General features: G+C 39.7%; 1 protein-coding gene across 6 annotated transcripts in view; it reads right to left on the bottom strand.

Moving 5' to 3' along the window:
• The window catches only part of RPS6KB1 (ribosomal protein S6 kinase B1), a 40,042-nt gene extending 20,375 nt beyond the window's left edge, over positions 1-19,667 (bottom strand). For all 6 annotated transcript variants that reach the window (XR_009595438.1, XM_015098467.4, XM_042255325.2 and 3 more), the window contains exons 1-4: positions 19,459-19,667; positions 12,019-12,068; positions 10,894-11,014; positions 9,271-9,339 (exon numbers count right to left, since the gene is read on the bottom strand). Coding sequence is in view for 5 of the 6 variants with exons in the window: in XM_015098467.4 (XP_014953953.2) it covers positions 9,271-9,339; positions 10,894-11,014; positions 12,019-12,068; positions 19,459-19,599 (381 nt within the window). In the remaining variant the exon portion in view is untranslated. The remainder of the gene's footprint in view (positions 1-9,270; positions 9,340-10,893; positions 11,015-12,018; positions 12,069-19,458) is intronic.
• Positions 19,668-19,839: the final 172 nt, after the last annotated feature.

Raw genomic sequence — 19,839 nt, 5'->3', positions numbered from 1 at the left:
AGGAATAGGAATTTTAAGTAAAACATTAACAGTTTTATCATTTATTTCTCTTCTTACCTGAATCAAATATCATATGGTGATTATAAAATGGAGATCTAGAATTCTGAACCATGATAATGTTTTATACATTTCAAAAAATATTAAATCAACAAGGATAGGGGAGGCAAATAAAACTGAATACAGGAGAAATACATAAATTTAACTGACTTTTATTAGGCTGGCCAAAAAGTTCATTTGGGTTTTTCCATACAATAGTACAAAAACCCAAGTGAACTTTTTGACCAATCCAGTTCTTTGATAATTTTACCACAAAAAGAGAAAAAAGATATTTAAATAACTTTACACTGTACATTCTTCAGTAACATATATGCATGTAAGCATGACAAAAATTGCAAGGAAATCTTAAGTACTTAGTAGGCTTGCAGCTACTACTAGTACTATTGGTATTATAATTCTCTAACTATTAGCATATATTGTACCACTAAGTAAATGAGTTAATACATTGATGTTGTTATCAGGCTTTTCTCAATGTGGAAAAAGAGACACAAATGTAGACTGAAGAAAAAAGAACCCTAAAGAACTGGACTGAAATTAGGAATATCAACGTGAAGCCATGATTTAAAACAAAAACAAAACTTCTAGCTCTGTTCTGAAAGAGCCAGAAGAATGACACTTCAGTAGCAAAGACCACAGCTTGGAAATCAGATCCTGGTTTCTCTACCAAAGAAACCAGGGCTCCATGGAAAAAGAGACGGTGCCAGACCAGGGTGAGGGAACATGCAAGGCAAACCTGGAGCTCACTACTGTACAGAAAGGAAGTACTCCGAAACTAAAGGGACATGTTAAAAGGGCACAGAAGTCTTCTTAAAAGAGCTCTCTCCAGAAAATTTGCGGAAACTTTCAGACCAAACTCTGAATAATGAAAGAAATGGACAACACTATGAAAAAAGTAGTCCATACTGTTTTTAAAAACTAAACTTTGGAACTTCACTAATGGTCCATGGTTGAGGCCTCACCTGCCAATGCGGGGGACACAGATTTGGACGTGGATTTCCAGGACAATAGCATGTGCCAGCACACAGCTAAACCTGTCACCACAACTACGGAAGCTTGTGTGCTCGAGAGCCACAAGCTGCAACTGCTGAAGTCCTGGTGCCCAGAGCCCGTGCTCCACAACGAGAGAAGCCACCACAAAAAGAAGCCGCGCAGTGCAGCTGGACAGGAGCCCTGCTCGCTGCAACTAGAGAAAGCCCAGTGCAGCTGAAAAGTAAATAAACATGGCTTTAAACATTAAAAAATATATGAAAAGCTCTTCTTTACAGAAAAATGATAACTAATGTAGAAAAAACTGATAAACAGAAAAGTCTCCACTTTACAATCACCAGAGTATTACCTGATTTGGCTAAGAAACAATGGATAATAAAACTATTGGGTGTAGAAGATTATTAGAATGGAATATTAGCAGAATCTCTAACTTTCATTCCATAGATAACTTTTTAATTACAGAGGGAAAATGGCATCTGCAGAATGGGAAGTTTTGTGGACACCACCTTAACCAAATGATCAAACTCAACAAATAATGAGACAGACTAACATTATGAGCTTCCCAAGGACACAATACTCATGTAAAATATTCCTGCAGAAAGCATTTAACTTAAATTTAAAATTTAAGCATTTTCATAAGGAAATAATGAAACATATCCAAATCAGGGTCACTGTGCAAACTGACTGGCCCAGAGTCTTCAAAAAATGTTAGTGTCATGAAAGACGAAAAGTAAAGGAAACTAAAGACACAGGACTCTAGAGTAAAGGAAACCAAAGACACAAGACTGCTCAATGTAATGTGTGATCCTTCATTAAATCCTGGATATTAAAAACAAAAAATAGCTGTAAAGGATATTATTGACATAACTGGGGAAGTTTGACTACAATGTATCAAGAAAACAGAATTGTATACCAATATTAAAGTTCCCAAATGTGATAATTACACTGTGGTTATGTATGAAAATGCCCTATTCTTAAGAGATACATACTAGAGATTATAAAGGCCAAGTGCCATATCTGCAAATAACTTTTAATATGTATAGCAAAAAAGTAAAAACTTGGAATATACATATGTGTACATACAGAGAGAGGAGCGATAAAGGGAGCGGCAGACAAAGAAAATATGGCAAAGTGAACAACTGGTGATCACTGTACTATTCTTGCAACTCTGCAAAGTTTGAAAAACTTCAAAGGTGTTATTTTTTAACTGTTCAGGAGGTTTGAATTACAGAAGTGAAGGGAGTGTAGTTTCAAAATGCTGTGGTCAATAGCTCCAGTGCAACAGAGAGGACTGAGGATGAGTTAAGGAAAGACTCGATAAGGGACAGAAATGGTATGGACCTAACAGAAGCAGAAGTTATTCAGAAGAGGTGGCAAGAATACACGCAAGAACCGTACAAAAAAGATCTTCACGACCAAGATAATCATGATGGTGTGATCACTCACCTAGAGCCAGACATCCTGGAATGTGAAGTCAAGTGGGCCTTAGAAAGCATCACTATGAACAAACCTAGCGGAGGTGATGGAATTCCAGTTGAGCTATTTCAAATCCTCAAAGATGATGCTGTGAAAGTGCTGCACTCAATATGCCAGCAAATTTGGAAAACTCAGCAGTGGACACAGGACTGGAAAGGGTCAGTTTTCATTCCAATCCCAAAGAAAGGCAATGCCAAAGAATGCTCCAACTACCACACAACTGCACTCATCTCACACACTAGTAAAATAATGCTCAGAATTCTTCAAGCCAGGCTTCAGCAATATGTGAACCGTGAACTTCCAGATGCTGAAGCTGGTTTTAGAAAAGGCAGAGGAACCAGAGATCAAATTGCCAACATCCGCTGGATCATGGAAAAGCAAGAGAGTTCCAGAAAAACATCTATTTCTGCTTTATTGACTATGCCAAAGCCTTTGACTGTGTGGATCACAAGAAACTGTGGAAAATTCTGAGAGAGATGGGAATACCAGACCACCTGGCCTGCCTCGAGAAACCCACATGCAGGTCAGGAAGCAACAGTTAGAACTGGACATGGAACAACACACTGGTTCCAAACAGGAAAAGGAGTACGTCATCAAGGCTGTATACTGTCACCCTGCTTACTTAACTTCTAAGCAGAGTACATCATGAGAAACGCTGGGCTGGAAGAAGCACAAGCTGGAATCAAGATTGCTGGAGAAATATCAGTAACCTCAGAAATACAGATGACACCACCCTTATGGCAGAAAGTGAAGAGGAACTAAAAAGCCTCTTGATGAAAGTGGAGAGTGAAAAAGTTGGCTTAAGATCACGGCATCCGGTCCCATCACTTCATGGGGAAATAGATGGGGAAACAGTGGAAACAGTGTCAGACTTTATTTTGGGGGGCTCCAAAATCACTGCAGATGGTGATTGCAGCCATGAAATTAAAAGACGCTTACTCCTTGGAAGGAAAGTTATGACCAACCTAGATAGCATATTCAAAAGCAGAGACATTACTTTGCCAACAAAGGTCCGTCTAGTCAAGGCTATGGTTTTTCTAGTAGTCATGTATGGATGTGAGAGTTGGACTGTGAAGAAAGCTGAGTGCCGAAGAATTGATGCTTTTGAAGTGTGGTGTTGGAGAAGACTCTTGAGAGTCCCTTGGACTGCAAGGAGATCCAACCAGTCCATTCTAAAGGAGATCAGTCCTGGGTGTTCACTGGAAGGAATGATGCTAAAGCTGAAACTCCAATACTTTGGCCTCCTCATGCAAAGAGTTGACTCACTGGAAAAGACTCTGATGCTGGGAGGGATTGGGGCAGGAGGAGAAGGGGATGACAGAGGATGAGATGGCTGGATGGCATCATCAACTCGATGGACATGAGTCTGAATGAACTCTGGGAGTTGGTGATGGACAGGGAGGCCTGGCATGCTGCAATTCATGGGGTTGCAAAGAGTCGGACATGACTGAGCAACTGAACTGAACTGAAGGAAAGACTACTGGATCCAGCAATTAGATCCCTGGTGACAAAGGGAAAAAGAGTTTCATCAAAATAGTAGAGTGTGAGTTCAAAACATAGTGAGTAAAAAAGACAGTAAAACATGACTTAAGAAATTAGTCTATGAACAGCAGAGACTGGAAGCTATGATAGACTTTGAGTGAAGAAAGGATTTATTTTCTAAATATGGCAAAGACATGAATATAAACAGAGAATGGAGTCAGGATAGAGGATGGAGAAAGAGCGAGAAGTGACAAAGAAAAGACCCTAAACAGGCAGAAAGAGAGGGGATCCAAACATAAAACAGAGGGTCTGGCCTTGGAAAAGAAGAACACATCTCCCACTAAGCCTGGAGAGAGTGAAGGAAAGACAGGTGAAAATGCAGACAACACGGTATTAGGGCAAGAAAGGTGAAGGGAATCATATCCGACAGCCTCAATTAGGAAGAGAGGCAGTTTGCTAAAAAAGACCAGCGGGACTGACAGTAAAGGCTCTACTAGCTGGAGAGAATGAAGGGGCTGGCTAGGAACCTTTGATGGGTACGGAGGGTCTACGTGAGTTGGGGACCATGAATTTTCCCAGTAGCAATTTAACGTTTGTGTGATTTCTGCCAGTGACGTTCAATAACTGAGATACAGGAATAAAGGAGTATTAACAAATAAACTGATTAGAGCGTTCTGTAGGATAAGGTCAACCAGGGATAGCAGGTGACTGAGAGCATGTTGATTAGGCTAGATTAGGTACAAGGCGAAATTAAAAAGGGACTAAGAACTTGAAGGAAAAGAACAGAAAGGTCAAAGCACTAAAGGGCCAAAGACCAGGCACTACAGGAATAAAGCAGTGAGAATGCTGTTGTTCTATTATAGCCCAGGGTTTCAGAAGAGGACGATACAACTATGGGGCCTGGCGATGTGAAATGGACCAGGTGAACACGGATGGCTCTGGGATCAATGAGGAATTAGAAGGCTAGGCAACTGATTACTTATTTAATACAAGGACACAGAAGACACCCAGGAAAATAAGACTTGGGGCGGGGGGGAACGACTGATAAACACTAAGAAATCAGTATAAGCTTAATCCTCAAAGTGGGGAGGTTTCTACTAGAGTAGAAATTACAAGGATAAGCTTATCAGTTCTTCCCTTGAATTACACAGTAAGCAGAGTGAGAGCAGAGATTACATTCGTCTCAAGTGCTAAATCCGAGTCTCTAGCAAAATGCCTGGCACACTACAGATTCTCAGCTGGTTCAATAAAAGAAGGAACGAAAGAAACATGACCAATCTGTGAGCTACAAGCCTTTGGCCGAAGGTTCTAAAATTTACAATGTGAGCTGAACGAATGACATGGGCAATATTTTGCTTCCAGAGTGTACATTTTTGATGCAACTGGTAGGACAGAGAGACAGTTGTTGGAAACAGCCTATTCCTCAACATTCTACCCTTCTCATAACGAGTAAACAAGCCCAGGAGAACTAATCAATCCAGATGGCTAATTTAGATGTAAGCAACTCATTTAAGACAAGGAAACATCTGGTTTATGATTTTATCTTTAAGGTTAGAAAGAGGTAAATTTTTACCACATACTCAGGCCAAGAGGGTCAGTACTCTCTGCTTCCAGGGATAACAAAATAAAAAGAAGGAACTCAAAGGGAGAACACAGCTATCCCTACCTCAGGATTTAGGATTAAAACCACAGACCCTAGCCTGTTTTCAGGAACAGCAAGGAAAGAATGAGACAGTGTGTGATTCTCTAGCCAGGCTTAGGGAAAGAAAAACCAGTGAGAACGCATGGTAACTAAGCAAGAGAAGAGGCAAAGCAAGTTAGGTCTTCGATGCCTGGGCACAGAAAGGAACCCTCACAAACAGCAGCAGTCAAGTCTATGGACTTCCCAATATATTAATCACACCCACTTACCATCAGTAGGGGAGGAAAAAAAAAACCCCTCTTCTTTCCATTAAAGATATCTGTGCCAGACACTTAAGATATAATTATGACTAATTTTGCTCAGCCCTGATTATCAGGTGTTCATAAACAACAAAGGAATGGATTATTCTAAGAAACCTGACCAGTACTTCTTTCAACACTGCAAGAACACGTTATTATTTATACTGTCTCCAATTTTAGACTTAAAATACTTAATAGATAAAAAAAAAAATCCATAATCTCGTATGATTCCAAGGGGAAAGCCAGAGAGCAGATTAAGTCTGGCTTACTGATGCAGAAACTGGAGTTGAAAATACCTAAACTGCTTCTTTAAGACAATCAACAAAAAAGTTGTGGTCACAGTAGTTTTCCTCAGTTTTTAAATTAAGAAGTCATTTGTACTGCTTAAGAAAAAATCAGGGGAAACAGGATGATATATAAACACTATGTTTTTCTTTTAAAAGTCATCTTCATTGTCTTAATATAGTTTTCTACTAAGATTTTAAGACAGTGAGATCTTTTCAGAACTCAATCCCAAACCAAAAGAACAAGAAATCAAACATACACAATCCAAGGTTAATAAAACAAAGAAACACATGTAACTCTGCATCTCAAAAGGTGAAAACGGGGTGAGGATAAAGCAGTTGTGAATAACTTAGTATCCTGGGATATGAACAAACCTAAATGCCTGGAAAGAGACATAACTCAAAAAACGTTGAATCCATCTGTAAAGCCCTGAACAGTTAGTGTTAGTCACTCAGTTCTGTCTGACTCTTTGTGACCCCATCAGTCTCCTCTATCCATGGAATTTTCTAGGCAAGAATACTGGCAGTGGGTAGCCATTCCCTTCTTCAGAGGATTTTCCAGACCCAGGGATCGAACCTGGGTCTCCTGCACTGCAGGCAGATTCTTTACCATCTGACCCACCAGCAGCCCTGCTGCTGCTGCTGCTACTCAGTCACTTCAGTTGTGTCCGACTGTGTGCGACCCCATAGATGGCAGTGTTCAAAAATTAGAAGTAAAAATAACAGAAAAGAGAAGGAAAAAATATGGAATCATTAAGGACTACAGAAGGCAGAAGGTGGAGGGCTGAAAACAGGAGGGTTATCTGAAAGTCTCTATAAAGAAGAGACAGATCAGCAAGATTCCCGTATCTATAGTAACCAGCCAGGAACTACCGCTTGGAGAGATGCAGTCTCCAGAAAAAATAAAAGAGTGAAGGATCAGAAACAGAGAAGAGTGCTGAAGTAAAAACCTGACTTTGTTACTCAGCCATAAAAAAGACCAAAACAATGCTATCTGCAGCAACATGGATGGACCTAGATATTACCATATTTAAGCAAAGTCAGAAAGAGAAAGACAAAATACCATATGATATCACTTACATAAACTAAAATACGACAAGTAAACCTATCTACAAAACAGAAATAGACGCACAAAGCAAATACACTTGCGGCTGGGGTTGGGGAAGGTAGAGGTAAGGTTTGGGGGTTTCGGATAAGCAGATGCAAGCTAGTACACAGAGGCTGGATAAACAGCAAAGACCTACCATATAGCATAGGGAACTATAAGAAATGTCATGTGATAAACCATAATGGATGAAAAAGAATATGCATATGTAAGTGAATCGCTTTGCTGTGCAGCAGAAATGAACATAACATTGTAAAGCAACTATACATCAATAAAGTTAAAAACAAAACAAACGTGATTTCACTAAAAATCTGATGTTGAAAGGTGAGATCTCCATCTCCTGTCTGTCATCCAGCCCCAGAATGCTTTTTCTAGGCAAAACAATAAAGGATCTTTCCCAGCACAAATTGATCCATATCAGAAAAAAGACCTTTAGACACTGACGTTTAGAAGTTCTTAGTCAACTGCCAGCTAATCTCATGACTGCACACTGGAGAAGGCTACACATTACACAGTTTCTGATCCGCTTCTCAGATTTCCACTCTTCAAGGACACCAGACATCTAAAGAAGGGCCCTAACATGGCAACAAAACACTAAATCAAAGTCAAAGAAGATAGGGACTTAGAAAAGAGACACGCCCATGAAACAAAAGAATATTTCAAAGAATTTATAATTAAAATGTCTCAGAGGAATAAAAGAAGATACTGTACTCATAAAATAGATAGGTATAAAAAGGAAAAAAACAACAAAAAGAGCTTTGGGGAATTACAAATATGATAGTTTTTAAAAAAAAACCAGTAAGGGAATTCCTTGGTGGTCCAGGGATTAAGACTCTGTACTTGCACTGCCAGGGGCCTGGACTGGATCCCTGGTTGGGCAACTATTAATGAAATCCCACAAGCCACACAGCAAAGCCAAATAAATACACTAAATTTTAAAAATGATTAGAAAATAGATTTCTAGAAAAACCTCAGAAAGTAAACAAAAAGATAAAGAAATGGACAAGTGGAAAGGAAAGAAAAACAGATGATCATTCTAGGAGGTCTAACACCCAAGTAAATGCAATTCTAAGAGAAGAAAACAACCAGGGAAAATTATCAAAGAGATCATAAAAGAAAATTCCCTGGAGCTAAAAGACTGAAAACTTTTAAGACTGAAACAGTAAAAGTAAATAATAAGAATCAAAATAAGAAACATCACTGCAAAAATGTGGAATATCAAATTCCCCTTCATTCAGTTTCTCAGGAAATCACCAGTAAATGGTCACCAAAGCAAGGGAACAGGACACAAACTAAGAAAAAGGAAAATCTGGGATCTAAGAAACAAAGGATCCAATGCTGACGGAGTCAGGAGGATCTGAAGGACTGTAGTGAAGGGGAAGTCCATAACGACAGCTATGCCGAGAGAATGATCAGCACAGGTGAGCACAGGGGACAGAAGGCTCCTCTGCGATGGCTCCAGGAAAATAAACAGGACTAGTCACTTATCTAATAAGCGTGATCATACACTGGCCTGAAAGGTGTTTTACAGAGTTGATGGGAGGTTTGCGAAAGCAACAGTAGATCGCAAGAAAATGATGCCAGATGAGGGTGTGAAAAAGGAAGAAAGGAATAAAAAAGGAATAAAATAGGAAGTCAGTCTGTAATTCTAAAACTACTGAATTAAGTCACAGCAGAACATGCTTATTACTTAGAAATACAGAGACCAGAACAAAGGGCTACAAGAGTTAACCTCGGAGGAGAACTGAAGCAATCTCCTCTGCACCCTCACCAAGTAACCAAGCAGAATAAGACAGGAGTAAGAATGATAAAATGTACCCCACATTCCAAGAGGACTTATAATCGTGGTAGAAATACAATTTTTAACTGAGAATTTTAGACCAAAATATAGATTTTATAGCAATTAAGAATATAGTTGAGGGGGAGGAGAGAAATCACCTTTTTAAGCACCTTCATGGCAAATATTTTCCCGGTATTTGCTCCTGTTACTTTTCGTACTTGAAAAACCTGGATGAAAAATAAAAGTCTGTGTTATTAAAAGCTAAACTATGTTAAGCCACAGTCCCTTAATTCCTAAGTAAACGAAGCAAATGATATAGCCGTCTATATTCTTACAGAAACTAGCACCATCAAGGACTGTGCACAAAAATGATGAGCTAAAAGAGCCAGACTACATTCAAGATTTAGTAGTGTGCTTAATCACTCAGTCGTGTCCGATTCTTTGCGACCCCAGGGATTGTAACCCATCTGGCTTCTCTGTCCTTGGGGATTCTCCAGGCAAGAATACTGGAGTGGGTTGCCATGCTCTCCTCCAGGGGATCTTCCCAACCCAGGGCTCCCACATTGCAGGCAAAGTCTTTACCATCTGAGCCACCAGAGAAGCCCAAGAAAACCGGAGTGGGTAGCGTGTCCCTTTAGGGGATCTTTACTTCCCAGGGATCGAACTGGGTTCTCCTGCATTGCAGGAGGATTCTTGGCCAGCTGAGCTACCTAGGAAGTCCTTAGTAGTGAAAACTGTCATACAACACAGAACCTTCCTGTTTATTCTGCTGACATCTGGTGGCAAAGTTGGTCATTACCATCTAATAACAAGCACTCTGTGTTATAACAAGCACTCCATGTTACTTTATAAAATCCAAATTTGCATAGAAAAAACTATAATCATGTTTCCTAGACACACAGAAATTATAAAATAGCTCATAAATTTTCAGAGATGCTTCACATATAACTATTTAATAATATTTGACAGGAATTACTTATGCCTTAAAATGATTAGCCATAATATCCTTTCATGCAACAGCTAAAATACGAGATTCACAGAGCATGTGTTACACATTCACGATGATTAAAACATATGAGAATGTGTCCTGAAGCCTAAGAATAAACTACAAATGCCATGTTTTGTAAAAATGAACACTACACAATAGCATAAATAGTTCTCAAGCTTAATCTTAACTACTAACATGTTACCCAAACTCTGTCGTTTGAAAAAGAATGGCAAATGGAATGTCCAAATTTTCTTGAACAGAACACTCAAAGGTGAGGTCTTAAATTAGAAAGCTTCTGGCAAACTATGAAACCAAGAGATGTTCTTCATGTTTCTTCACCTCTCTTAAATTCTTCAACTTCCCTAACTCTATTGCTGTGAATACTGCAAGTCAAAGAAAATCAGTTTAGATTAAGGTCTCAGTAAGATACCAATCTAATGTGCCATGCCTCTTGAAAGTAAGGAGTAGTTTGTTTTTTAAAAGAATACCTACAGTCAGTACCATTTAGCAAAAGGAAGGAATGAGTCCTCTAGCAACAGACACTCCCTAGCCCAGCTGCCTATTTATTTATTCTACAAATATTGACTGAGTACCCACAAAGTGCTGGGCTTTTATGTGAATGGTGGTTTAAGAGGAGGAGAGCTTCTATACATTGCTCAAATAATATAGCGTTAAATGATCCTGTCCTTTGCTGAGAGCTTACAAAGACTGAAGAAGACAGCTGGGAACAGGGTGTAAACACTAATCTACCCAAGACAGACAAAAACAGCTCTCATTTCAAAATACTTCCTACCTTTCCATAGCCCCCTTTACCAAGCACTCGAAGTAGCTCAAAACATTCTGGTCTGATTTTTTCTGGCCCTCTGTTCACACTAGTTTCTGAGATTTCAAATTTCTCACAATGCTCCATGCCACTGGGGAGAAAAGCAAAACCAAAAGTAAGTTTGCGAAAAGTTAAATTACCTTCAGCATACTGTTAGAATGAGAATTATACTCCAGTTAAGTAAAAGGAAAAAAGTACATGATAGCAAATTTAGTATCTGTGCTCTAAGTTAACTAATGATTCGATGACATGGTAGGTCAAGATTAGGGTGGCTTGAGAACTGTCTGCTGATCTGCTTGTTTACAGAATGTGCTACTGATTATTGATTTTCATAAGCATCAAGTATTCCCAAACTAAGATGAATTAGAACAAATTTAGTAAGCTGACAAAGGAAAAAAGTCTTCTAGTTATTCAAATTTAGTTTATTCAAAATGTCTGAGATTAGATATTATCCAACTGTATTTGGCAACGTCAGCAGAAAATCTAAGCATTTTCTAAATGTAACCAATCAGTTCAAGTTTTCAGCTAAAAATTCTTGTTAATAAATTATAACCATGCATCTTTCCATATATACTTAATTTAAAGGTTCCAAAAAGGGTGGCAATTTATCTGTCCTTAAAATGCTTTCTATGAGTGATCTTAGTTTCCCCACAATCCAAGGCTTTTTACTTGAAGGTGGGATACAGAGCAGATTAAAAAACTATTCAACTAATGAAGCTTTCCCAGAATGACACAAGAATGCACAAATCTCTGTTTAGATGACGCATTACAAGCAAAACAAGAAGCATTTGATTTGGGGAGCATTTCTAAAATTTTTATTGTTCAGCAGGAAAAGGTAGTTCTCCATATTAAACTAATAAAAATCTTTTACACAAGTCAGACTCATATTCAGAATACTCCGAATTTTAATAATCTTCTTCTCAAAATCCATACATGAAGGATATGTTTTCATATTGGTGCCAAGCTCAGTAAACCAAGTCTCTGTATGACTATATATTTAAGAATAGGTTATTAAAATCACATGATGGCTGTAAACTGGAGCTGATATAAAATTAAAAAGAGACAGCACAGTGAAACCTTTTCAAATATACTTACAGTTCATATGGTCCAACTCCCCCATGGTCCATGCTTTCATTTAACTGACCCTGAAAAATATGTTAAAGTTTTAAAAATAAATAATCCCATAAACAAGAATTTTAAAAATTTAATGCTTCACCCCATTACTGAAGGAGAATGAATGAAAGACATCAGCTTACAAATTCTCTATACTTTATTAACAGGTAAATGTGGTGATGAAAAAAGTAAAGCACACAAACAATATTAAGGGGATTTCACTTTCAATTTTATGTGACAACTAAGCTATAGATGCTACTCATCAATGATCTACAAACAAAACCAGGTGATTTCTCCTTCAAAAATTACATGTATTCAAAATATGTATTCTATATTTTATTAAACTAAAGGTACCACATTCTGAGTTAATCAAATGACTTATAAAAAGTTATTTCGACCTGCTTTCGATAAGACCAACATAATGCTAGAAACCTCATGTAACTGCAACCTAACCAAGCCTAAGTAACCACAGCCATGCCAAGATATTGTCAGGAATGATATGGCTGACCAAGGCAAAACGGCTAAGCAACACTCTCAAATTGTGTGGAGTCATACTGGCCAAACATTTATTCTGACCATAGTATAAATGAGTGCAAAACTTAATTTAACCCTCTGTACACTAGCAAAATGAACAATTCAAAAATGAAATTAAGATAACTCCATTCACAGCGGCATCAATAGAATAAAATACTTAGAAATAAATTTAACAAAAGAAGTGCAAGGTTTCAATATTTGATAACTCCAAAAACATTGCTGAAAGAAAATTTAAAAGACCTAAATAAATCAAAAGATATTCCATGTTCATGGATCAGACAACTTAATATTGTTAAGACGGCGATACTAAACAAATTGGTTTACAGATTCAACTCAATCTTTTAAAAACACCTCGTTCCTTTCTTGCAGAAACTGCCAAGCTTATCCTAAAATTCACTCAGAAAATCAAGGGCGGGAGGTGGGGGTAGGGTGAAAAACAGTCTTGAAAAAGGAGAACAAAGTTGGGGGACTTACATGTCCTGATTTCAAAATGTACTATGAAGCAACAGCAATTAATGCAGTGTGGTACTGGCATAAGGACAGAAATATGAATCAATGAAATAGAAATGAGAGCGTAGAATAAACCCTTCCATTTATGGTCAACTGATTTTTGACAAAGATGCTAAGAAAATTCAATGGGAGAGAGACTTGTTTCAATAAATGACAGTTCTGGGCAAATGCATATCCACATGTGAACATTTACTTTGGATCCTTACCTTCACACCATGCATAAAAATGGATCACAGAGCTAAATGTAAGAACTAAAACTATAAACCATAAAGTTCTTAGAAGAACTAGGAGAGAGTAAATCTTCACAATCCATAAAATAAGAACATATAAAGAACTTCTACAACTCAATAATAAAAAAATAGGTTAAAAAAAAATAGGTTAGGATCTGAACAGGCATTTCCACAAAGAAGCTAAGTGGCCAAAAGTCACATGAAAGTACGTTCAATATCATTAGCTCTTAGGGAAGTAAAAGTCAAAACTATATTGAGATATCACTTCACATCAACTAGGATAGCTACAATTAAAAAGACCAAAAAAAAAAAAAAAAAAAAACCCAAAAACCAAGTTTGGCAAGGATGCAGAGAAATTGTAACCCTCATACACTGCTGGCAGCAATGTAAAACGGTATAACCACTTTGGAAAAGTTAGGCAGTTTCTTCAAAAATTAAACATAGACTTACCATATGATCCAGCCAATCTATTCTTTGGTATCTACCCAAGAGAAATGAAAATAACATGTTCCACAAAGACTCAGGCATAAATGTTCATAGCAGTACTATTTACAATAGCCCCAAAATGGAAACGACTCAAATGAACATCGTTGACACTAACAATGGAATACTGTTTGGCTATAAAAAGGAATTAAATACTGAAATATACTACAACAAAGATGATCCTTAAATCATTAACTTGCGTGAAAGAAGCCAAACACAAAAGGCCACATATTATATAAGTCCAGTTATGGACGCTCCAGAAAAGGCAAATTTACAGGTATGGGAAGCAGACTAGTGGCTGCTGAGGGTTGGGGATGGCAGTGAGGAGAGACTGTGAGTGGGCCCGGAGTTTCTGTTGAGGGCGACAGAAATGTGCTAAAACTAAATCACAGTGATGGCTGTGTAACTTTCTCAAGTTCTATCACAGGCACCAAAAAATTAGAAGTTTTAAAGTTTTTATTAAGAATTTTGGAATAATTCAATAAATTTTAGGTGACCTCATCTTTCTTCAAAGATACCAGTACACAGTCATGATACACAAAGGAAATGGACAGTATTTTTACATAATGGGTGGTCAAATGCGCTCTCAAAACAAGTGTTTTAGTCAGAACTTGCTCACAGTGTGAACAACTCAGGATGAAGTCTAACACCAAGGATGTATGTCTCATGATTAGACATAGGCAAACAGGGTGGGGGGGGATGCGGTATAAAGGGAAAAAAATACTTGCAGTTTCAACTTGATACAGCTTCTTTTGTGTGGGAGGGGCAGGCAGGGGTGGTTATCATTAAAGGATTTTTTTGGGGGGGTCTCTGGGGCTTCATACAATCACCTATGATGACTTTACTTTAAAGACAAAAGGCCAACTTCTATAAAATTGGTATTATATAATTGTTTTATCTTTAATATTCACTTTACTTAATTCTAAATTAAAGACTACAGAGTGATTAACACTGAGCCAGGACTTTGAAGCCACCTAGAAAGAAGCCACATGCCCTGTGGCTATGTTTCACTTCCGGAGTCAGCCAGGCCTGTCTTGCCACCTGCACCTGGGCTTAGAACTTCCTACCGTTACCTCTGGAGCACAAGCATTTTGAGGCACAATTTTTTTTCTGCTACTCAATGGTATCTAGAAGTCCAACACTAGAAACACCAAGCTATTCTACAGGATATACTGATGGTTATCCTTCACAGGAAACTTTATTCAGATTTTTTTTCTGCCTTAAGCTTTATGACGCATCTAATGCTTTTTTGTGTATGTGCCACTACAACTGACAAAGTAGAATTCTCCCCATTGTGGCTCAGGGTGAAGAATTCTCCTGCCAATGCAGGAGACGCATGTTCAATCCCTGGATTGGGAAGATCCCCTGGAGCAGAAAACGGCAACCCACTCCCGCAGTTTTATCTGGAGAATTCCATGGACGCAGGAGCCAGGCAGGCTGCAGTCCATGGGGTCACAAAAGAGCTGGACGCAGGACTTAGTGACTAACAATAAGGTACTATAGAAGGTAACTGTTTCAAACTAGCCCATCAGAATGACTATTTGCAAAGTTTTAAATTAAAATTATATATAAATTCAAGTTAATATGCCTTAAGTCCCAATTTTATAAAAATTTAAATAAACTGTTTAAAAAGTTTTAAATAAATTGTTACAGAATGGGTGAAAAATATCCTTAATCTAAATATTCATTAAATCATTTATCCACTTGCCTGGCTGTTCACAGATATTTCCTTATAAAATAAGGTTCAGTAATCTGGGGGAAAGAAGTAAATCTGGCCTCAAATACTGGGCTATTTAAAAGTACATTACAGTAAGTATCTAATAAAATGCATGTATTGAGATATTAATAATCATGAACATCTGAATACATACTATCTATATAGCACTATTTTTCTTTTTTTTCAGGTTTTAAAACTATTTTTCAAAACACTAAAAATTTTAAAAACTTTTTGCTCAATAAAAATCTACTAATCTGAAATTCGGCAGTAAGTCTCTATTTCAAATTTTTAAGTAGCAGAGTAAAAATTTCATGATTTTTTTAAGTTGCATTAACAATTTTCTTTTACTCTTTTAACCTGTGTCTTCACAGAAAGCAGAGGTTTCCAACATTTTCATAATCTAATGAAAATTTCTAAAGGAAAACTTTCCCTTAGTTTCAACTCTGTTCCCAAGTTATATTATCACCAATGAAACAGAAAAACAAAAACCCTTTCAACCACTGGTTTTAATATAGTACTTAAAACTCACTAATTCTCATCTTTTAGTCACTGAAAAATTAACTGTGCCATGTAAATATATCTATTTACTATAAATACATACAGTCACTAACACAGATTCACTCAGTGTAACATACCTAAAAAGTAGGTATCTCTAGGACTTCCCTGGTGGTCCAGTGGTTAAGAATCGGCCTGCCAATGCAGGGGACACAAGTTCAACCCCTGGCCTGGGAAGATTCCACATGCTACGAGGCAGCTAAGCCCACATGCCACAGCCACCGAAGCCCTTGTGCCCAGACCCCGTGCTCCACAGCTACAGGAGCCGTGGCCCCGCAACTAGAGAGCAGCCCCTGCTTTCTGCAGCTAGAGAGAGCCGCACACAGCAACAAAGACCCAGCACGGCCAAAAATTATTAAAAAGGGCGGGCGGTGTATTTCTAAACAGGACCAACGACAAAGAGAAAGAAAGCAAGGAAGGAAAGAAACAAACTACTGTTCTAAAAAGGCAGTACCCCTAGTATAACTGCATTTATTATTATGTCTTTATGTACAGATGAGGGAAAACTTGAATGATTGGTTCCTTGGCAATCAGTTAACACTGACAAGCTCTATTTCCATAAACCAGCTAACTACATAATGTGCCAGGATATTTTGAGAGTACTTGATATACTCTATCTCATATAGTCTTCATTTTATGGAGAAGAAAAAAGTCTTTTTTCTGAGTCTTTAGTCTGAGAGATTAAGCAATTTATTTGAGACCATGCAGTCAGGGAGCATGGCTGGAAGGATCTGAATTCGGTCAGACACACCACAAACAGGTACATTACAAACAAGACTAGTGAACGCAGTGAAGAAGCTATGCAGTGAAGCTTACTAAATTGTGTCAGAAGATACTACCACTAGTTACCTCCGTGGTCTTGGGCAATCATATCCCTGGTTGATGCCTCAGTTTCCTTTCTGTAAAATGAGGATGTGAAGCTACTCTGATATGCACGAATGTTTTAAAAGCTTGTGTACTAAAGGATGGGGGCTTCCCCAGTGGCTCAGCAGTAAAGAATCCGCCTGCAATATAGGAGACGCAGAAGACTCGGGTTAGATCCCTGGGTTGGGAAGATCCCCTGAAGGAGGAAATTGGCAAGATTTCTTGCCTGGGAATCCCGTGGACAGAGCAGCCTGGTGTGCTACAGTCCACGGTGTTACAAAGAGTTGGATACGACTGAGCACCTGATGGAGGGACACACTAAAGGATATAAATTCACAAACAGACAGGATTCTAATTATATTATTAGAAATTCACAGCAGTCAGACTTTCTAAGAATCTAAATTTCTCTCATTTTTCAGAATTTTAAAACCTATAGAGAAACCTGGATGTCACTGACTCTCCTTGGGTGGCCAACCCAATTCCACTCCAACTCTTTGCTTGTCCACCTTGCATCTCTTAGAATAACACACTCAAAAGAAACATTTTCAACTCCAAAAGCACTGCTATGTTAGATACATTTTGCTGAAGCCTCTTCCTCAAAATCCTCTTTAATTACCTTTGTAATTAAAGCTCCTCTCCCTAGGGTAGTAGTCATATTTCCTTCTTTTTCCTACTTCCACCAATTTCTCTGACCTCCTCTCCCACACCTGCTCAAAATCCTATTTGCCTGTACCCAGCAGAACAAACATTCAAGAGGGGTCCTAGTTCATAGCAAGAATCTTAAAAGACGGTATTTTAGTTTCAGCTCATAATAAACCCAAGGTCTGGAAATTTTATCAGTTCAACTGGTGAAGATTTTATTGCTATAAAGCACCCTTATCTTTTCCTCCCCTGCTTCGCTCCCAAGCCACTGCCATATGGAGCCAATATAACTGATGAGAGTATGTTATATGTAATGAAAGTAATCCCATATTTGTTCCATTGAAAGGCTAACTGAAATTCCATATGTAAGCACACTAAAAATATACATCGGGGAATTCCCTAGCGGTCCAGTGGTTAGGATTTGGCACTTTCACTGCCAGGGCTTGGGTTCAATCCCTGGTTGGGGAACTAAGATTCCACTAGCTGTGCTGTGCAGCCACCAAAAAAAAAAATAGTATATATCTCAATACCCATCTTCCACACTACCCACACTGCCTGATTTCGATTTAGACTCAACTGATAAGAAGAGCATTTCTGTTCTATAAAACCTATTTTCCTAAAGTATTTAAGGTATATAATAGCATCTTCTGTCAACAAGCAGGAAACAACTTACTTGCCAGAGGGAGGAGATAGGGTGGGGGTAAAAAGGGAGGCCCCTTCTGTAGTTAGAGCAAACATCTGACTTAAGTCACAAACCCATGTACTCATCTAGACAATGGAATTTACAACCTAAATTACCATGAGGTTATCACTGATGGTCATTTGCCCCAGAATCAGTGATTTAACATGACAACACTATTTGTGAACGTCAGGTACAACTTGTGATTTTGCAATAAATTTATCCTGAATAAAGAATAACTAAGACAGCCAAGGTAAAAACGAACTATGCATTTAGGAAAAACAATTCTAAATTTAGCACCCTAAATTACAGCAAGGAAAGCCCTCACACCACCATTCACAAGTCTCAGTTCAAGCAATTTATTTTTGGCAAGCCAAATCACAGCTGTCAACGTTGGTTTTTTTCCACCCCAAAATTACATCAAGTATTTCGGAAAAAAATATAGACACCTACAACTAAGGGATAAGTAAGTTACAAATGCCGTGTGTCATTATAAATTATTTTTAAGTCACACGGAAGAGGTTTTTTAAATTTAAAAACAAAAAAAAAAGGCAAACAAACAAACCCTGGAAGATGCAGCAGAGCCCCCTTGCTCCCGAAATAAAACTCCTGGTGGCTGTAACTGCAGCGGCAGCGCTACTCCCGACAGAAGTTTTCAGCTGTCACTTCTAACAGCTGAGCGCTTCCTAGGAGAGAAGCGACAGGCCGAGAAGAGAGGTGGTTGTGGGACGTCTGAAGATGCAACACTTGAGATCTTACAGTCGAAGGGACACCCTTCCGCGCTTCACCTGCACTTAAGGGACACCCAGCAACGCAGTCCCCCTCCCCCCCGCACACGCACACGCTTGCAGCACGCGCGCCCCGCACACTCAGGTCCCGGGGCTCCGAGCAAGTCCTCCGCGCGCGCCTGTCCCCGTCCCCTCCACGGGCTGCTCCCGGCTGCGCTCATCCGGGGCGAGGGGTGCGACCGGCACCTGCAAGCCCAGCAGCGGCCTCACACCTGAGGGCCAGGTCCTCCCCGCCCGCTGCCCCGCTCCGGGCCGCGCGGTGCCTCGGCTCCTCCTGGATCTCCAGGAACGACTCGCGCCCCCCACCCCCGGGTCTCCGCGCCCTCGGACGCGCCGGGCTTTCCCGGGCCCGCGCCGCCGCCCCGGCCCTGTCACCTCGGGCGCCCCCCCCAGCCCACCCCCGGGGACCCCGGGCCTCACCCCCTCCTCCAGCTCATCCTCAGAGCCCGCGTCCTCCGGCTGGTCCAGGTCTATGTCAAACACCCCTGCCATGTCCTCAGCTTCCCTGTCTCGGAAGTCCGGCGCTGGGTAGAAACCGTCCCGCCTCCGTCGTCGCCTCATGGGCCCGGACCCGCCGCAGCCACCGCTGCCGCTGCCGCCATCACCGGCCGCTGGGGCTCAGTGCGTCTGCGCCTAGGCCCCAGACTGGCTCCTCAAGTTCGGCACCGAGGCATGCGCACAGGACTCCGTGAAGCCGAGCTATGGGCAACGGACATGCGCAATGCCGCCACCTGGGCCAGGTACTGGCAGAGGCATGCGCAGAAGCGCTGCCGAAGCCTCGCTTGGAAGCTAGATCATGCG

The sequence above is a fragment of the Ovis aries genome, chromosome 11, assembly GCF_016772045.2.
Source record: "Ovis aries strain OAR_USU_Benz2616 breed Rambouillet chromosome 11, ARS-UI_Ramb_v3.0, whole genome shotgun sequence".
Taxonomy (NCBI): Eukaryota; Metazoa; Chordata; class Mammalia; order Artiodactyla; family Bovidae; genus Ovis; species Ovis aries.
Note: the sequence above shows the minus strand (reverse complement) of the source record. Positions and strands in the feature narration are given on the sequence as shown.